Genomic DNA, 5,145 nt, shown 5'->3' on the forward strand with positions numbered 1-5,145 from the left:
CCCAGCCCGGGGCCTTCCCGTAACCCACCCCCCCACACACTTTGTCCCCGCCAGGCGACAAAGCCTTCGCGCAGTTCCTGACGGACGAGATCAAGGAGGAGAAGAAGATCCAGAAGCACAAATCCCTGCCCAAGGTGTCCGGGGGGTGGGAGCTGGAGGTCCACGGCACCGAGGCCAAGCTGGTGCGGAAGATCGCCGGGGAGAAGTAAGTGCGGGCTCAGAAGGGCTCGCCTGGGCGAGTCCCTGTCACCGGGAGCGCTGTAGATAACGGAGACCAGATTTCTCCTTGTGCTCGTGTTACTTCTGTGTGTGTGTGTCAAAGGCCTTTTTTCCCCTTTTTTACGTAAGTTTGCTACTGTATCGTGTGCTGCGAAGTTTCATGCATAAAAAGTAACAGTTCAGTAAAAGCTGAAAGAGGCTTGTTGGTGAGAGCAGGTGGGGAAGCCAATTCATCCCAGTGTGTGTCGTAAACTCCACCTGCAGAACCTGGCTTCGTTCCCCGTGTGTGAATTCCACACACCGTCCCCTCTGCAGAAGCTGCAAACGGCAGGAATTCTGGTGGGTGTGGTTGGGGTGTGCTCAGAGGAGCTGTTTCTGCTTCTTTTGAAGGATAACAGTGACGTTCAACATCAATAACAGCATTCCGCCCTCCGCCGATGATGAGCCGCAGGAGGAGCAGAAGCCCGATGAGCAGGAGGTAACTTGGTCTGGACGTGCTTTAGTGACGGGTACACGGGGGAGGTTAGAACCCTGCCCTTAGTGGGATTTTTTCCCTCTCACGGCATATTTGAGAGTATGAAGCCACAAAATGCAGATTTTCCTGGCGTGGCTGTGACCCTCCTGTCTGCAGCAGGAAGGCAGAGCAGGGTGAGGGCTCTGCGAGGAACTCGGGTATCTTCTGCCTTTGCGACCCCCTGCAGTAAATGCTGCATCGTGTGCCTGGCTGCGGGACTCACGGTGGTGCAGGCACCCTCCCGGCGTGCCTGTGTCCGCTGGGATGGCACAGCACACGCTGGTCTGTGCCCTGCCCAGTGTCCTCCATGAGGAGGGCAGACACCAGCAGCTGCTGCTCGCAAACCAAAGCAAGTCTGTTCCTGCCCCTGTTGCTCCAGGGGGACCCGTCCAGGTGGGCTGCAGGCTTTCGGGGGTGGCAGATGCTCCAAGCTGCCATTTTCCCTCGTGACCAGCTGCAGAGAAGGGGCTGAAGGGCTGTTGGTGAGGTTGAGGGAAGCTTGGGTTGCCCTGGCCAGGGCAGACCTCAGAAACAGGGTGGTGGAACAGCCTGTGCTGGGTGGGCTGTGCTGGGTCAGCACTTTGGCTCCTGTTCAGACTCTCATGCTGATGCAACTTCTCCCTCATTTAGCCTGATCTTACATCAACTCCAAACTTTGTTGTGGAAGTCATAAAAGATGATACAAAACAGACCCTTGTTCTCGACTGCCATTATCCTGAAGATGAGGTGGGTACCAAACCGGTCGTGTGCCAGCTCTGGGCTGGGACTCACTGGGCACTTCCCACTTGACCACAGTGAGCCTGTGCTGCTGTTGAATCTTGCTGCTCTTTACAGAGCGCTGGTTTTTTGAACCTGCAGGAAATGTCTCCTCTTATCTCTCTCTTTTTTTTAACACACAAAAAAAAGGCTTTGAGTTTGCCGGAACACCCTGGGAGGAGATGTTCCATTGCAGACTCACCTCCTTCCCTGGCGGTTCCCATCGGCTGCTTATCAGCCTGTTTATCGAACGACGTTAGAGGAGTGGGGCTCAGCTGAACTGTGACAGCGTGGCAGCTTGAGAGGGGACACACTGGCCAGAACGGGATAGATTCCACACAGTGCAGTGACTGGCAGAGCTCGCTGGTGTGAGGTGTCACAGAGAGAAGGAGGGATTGAAAAGGGCCGGGAGGAGATAAAATTGAGAGCTGATGTATGTCAGGTCGCTCCTGGCAGCAGGAGCTGGGCCGTGACCCCTGAGGGGATTTCCCGTGTTCTCACACACCTCTGTGCTCAACTTCACAGGCACGTGTTGAGGGGGGCGGGGCACGGCTCCAGTGCTGGGGGGGGGCTTTGCCTGCGGGATGAGGTGCCCAGTAGTTAGAGCTAATTGTATGTCTCGCGTCTCGTCTCCCGTGTCAGATCGGACAGGAGGGAGAGGAAGAAAGTGACATTTTCACAATTCGGGAGGTGAGTTTTCAGCCCACTGGAGAGTCCGACTGGAAGGACACCAACTACACCCTCAACACAGACTCCCTGGACTGGGTAAGCACTGCTGACATGGAGGGCTGTTGGTGTATGGCGCCTGGCTGTCCCTCTGCGAGCCGTTGCGAGCCAAAGTTGATTTCGCGGCAGCTCCTTTGCGTTGTAGAGGTGCTTTGACTCTCGCTCAAACACTTTTGAGCTGTGTGATCACTGTAGCTGACCGGGTGCCACACAGAGCGTCTTTGCTCTCTGGGTTTTCAGGTATGTTTTCATAGTGCTGACACTAAAAATTAATACGCCCAAGAATCTGGCATCTGCTTTACGTTCTTGATGCCAGGCTTTCAAAAGCTTAAATTGTCATTGGATGCTGTGGACCGTACGGTTCAGTCTGCTCCTGGAGCGTCTCTCTGGGAAGCACTCGTGTTAAAATGGGTTACTGTGCGCTAGAACGTCCCCCACGGCTTACTGTTTTTCCCTTCTAACCTGAGACAGAAAATGAATTAAAAATGTGTATGATTTGTGATCTGCTCAGACTACAAAAGTCCAAAATGAATCCCTTGCTCGGTAGTATTAGTTTGTTTCAAAAAACAAAATAAGACCACCAAAAACCCGCCCAAGAAACACGTGACAGCTATCAGCATGTCTGCACTAAGCAGTAATAATGAGGTGGGGAACCCACAAGCGTTAACACGTGTTGGAGCTGCAACAGGATTAAACGGGGAAAAAAAGTTGGTGATTGTAAACGACTTGGTCTTCCAGGTCTTTCGTCAGCTCCCCACCCTTCCAGATGCTATTAAAGCCGTTCACCCCCATGGCCGTAGCTTTATGTAAAGGGCCAGGCTGAGCTCGGTGTCTGCATTCACCCACAGTCAGTTGATCACCTCCAGGGTGCAGCTTGTTGGTACTGTTGGGTTTGGGTTTGTAGGACCAAGTCTGCGTGACCTGTTCTGTGGCCCCTTCCCTCCAAGGCCAGGCCTGTGGAGAAGGGGGTGGGAGCTGCCTGGGGGAAGGAAATGCTAGCTGTTGCGGGGCATTGTAAAGGCAACCCGTGCCCTCCTGCTCAAGGAGTTCCCTGTTCCTTCCTTCCAGGCACTGTACGATCACTTAATGGATTTCCTGGCTGACCGAGGAGTGGACAACACCTTTGCTGATGAGTTAATAGAGCTCAGCACCGCGCTGGAGCACCAGGAGTACATTAAATTCCTTGAAGACCTTAAAAGCTTTGTCAAATGCCAGTAGGTGAGGGTAGGAAACCCCTCAAGTGTGGGTGTTCCACAGCCCCGCTCCAGCCACGATACCCAAGTACATCTTCACACGGATACGGAGAGTAAGTCACTCTGGATGTGGAGAATGAGGATTCTCACCTGTATTAGGGAGTTTGTATTTATGTTGCAGCCCAGATGAAGTCCTGTACCCTTATGGTCCAGAATTGCCTCACCCTACTCGGTGGCTTTTGTACAATTAAGGACGAATGTGACGAATAAAATCGGTTCAACATATCACTGAAAACAGGTGGTTTCTCTTCTTCTTGCTGTGTCATTGCTGACCAGACAGCTGCTGTAAAAACGGTGCTGTGCCTGCACCGGTGTTAACAGAGCTGCTACAGCGCTGCTGCCACAGCCATGGCCTGTGTTTGCCCCGAAAGCCCACCTGCCTGCACCGGTGTTAACAGAGCTGCTACAGCGCTGCTGCCACAGCCATGGCCTGTGTTGGCCCCGAACGCTCACCAGGGCACAGCGTGCCCTGTCAGCTCTGCTGGCCAAGCAGCGCGTGCCGTGAACGCGGCTCCCTTCTAGAAGTTGTGTTAGGGAATAGAATCCAGGCTCTTAAACACGTGTTTGAGGAGCTGTGCTCAAAGGAGGCACTGCTGAAGGCAGCAGTCCCGGGCCTCTGCTCCAGCTGGTGTCTCCAGTTGTAGCCTGAAGGTCACGTTAATGTCACACACAAACCGATCACCGGTTTCTTGTTAAAGACTACATGAAGGCTGAAATAAACTAAGTACATTTATTTCAAAACATACACTGTGCCATTAAAAGTGCAGGTCAAGGCAGTGCTCTGCCTTTTCAAATATGTTTTTGGCAGCAGTTACAAGTATATACATAAAAAAATATTAGTAGCAGCTCTGGGTGGAGTTTTAGTCTTGAAGTCCTGACCAGTAAAAAAGCAGCAGGCGCATCGGCTTACAGGAGAATTGTCCAGGAGTCACAGACCTTGACAAAAGAGCAGAGGAGCTGCAGCAAGGTACGAAACGCATTACGGGTTCAGAACTGCTTGAACTGCTCTGCTCCTAACACCATCCCCACCGTGATTCTACACCAGCAGCAAAGATACAAACTTCGGTGCTCCGGCCTGAGCCAAAGGGATGGTGTGTGTTTGCTGCAAGGGATGGGCGAGCCTTCAAGGAGGCTCCTACTGAAGACATTTTTAAAACTTCTTCATGACCCACTTACCCGAAGAGCTGCTCCACACAAGAGCTGGAAGTTGCTGGCTCAGGTGTGAGAAAGGTGAGGCACTGCACGGGACAGGCCCGCGGGAGGTTCCCAGCCCACGGTTAAGGTAAGGGGTGAAGGCTCCACAGTTACTGGGGGTCAAAAGTAAAACCACTCCCAAGGAAGTTTGTGGGAAAACAGCACCGCAAGCCCCTGGGATCACTGTGCTTTCTGCCCTGTAACCGAGGAGCGGAGCCCAGCAGAGGTGCTGTGCAGGAACCCGGCGCTCAGACTCACCGGGCAGCTCATCAGGAGGTTGGCTTCCTCCTCCATTCCGCTGGTAATGGTGAACTCCGGGCTGTGAAAGCACCTCTGGCTGTGCTCTGTCACGGTGCTTTCCAGCAGAGACCGAAGCTTCCTCTCTGTCATACCCTGAAAAAATTTGGGGTAAAAGACATCTTGCACTTCCAGTGCTGGCTGTAGCTCAGAGCTGCCTCTTGGCAGCAGCAGGCGGCTCCCACC

At 53.3% G+C, this 5,145-nt stretch overlaps 2 protein-coding genes across 2 annotated transcripts in view; one reads left to right on the forward strand and one right to left on the reverse strand.

The window, feature by feature from the left end:
• Positions 1–54: 54 nt before the first annotated feature.
• C1QBP (complement component 1, q subcomponent binding protein) lies at positions 55–3,635 on the forward strand (the record flags this gene model as incomplete). The annotated part of the gene is made up of 5 exons (XM_010140756.1): positions 55–205; positions 610–697; positions 1,364–1,459; positions 2,132–2,254; positions 3,284–3,635. Coding segments are annotated over 5 exons (608 nt in total), but the record flags the coding sequence as incomplete, so codon positions are not given.
• A 739-nt stretch (positions 3,636–4,374) lies between these two features.
• Positions 4,375–5,145, reverse strand: part of RPAIN (RPA interacting protein) — a gene marked incomplete at its 5' end in the record, with an annotated part of 1,838 nt that continues 1,067 nt past the window's right edge. Inside the window, 2 exons of the mRNA XM_010140755.1 lie at positions 4,375–4,404; positions 4,921–5,055. Coding sequence (XP_010139057.1) covers positions 4,375–4,404; positions 4,921–5,055 — 165 coding nt within the window. The remainder of the gene's footprint in view (positions 4,405–4,920; positions 5,056–5,145) is intronic.

This window comes from Buceros rhinoceros, unplaced genomic scaffold, assembly GCF_000710305.1.
Source record: "Buceros rhinoceros silvestris isolate BGI_N320 unplaced genomic scaffold, ASM71030v1 scaffold25637, whole genome shotgun sequence".
In the NCBI taxonomy this organism is placed as follows: domain Eukaryota; kingdom Metazoa; phylum Chordata; class Aves; order Bucerotiformes; family Bucerotidae; genus Buceros; species Buceros rhinoceros.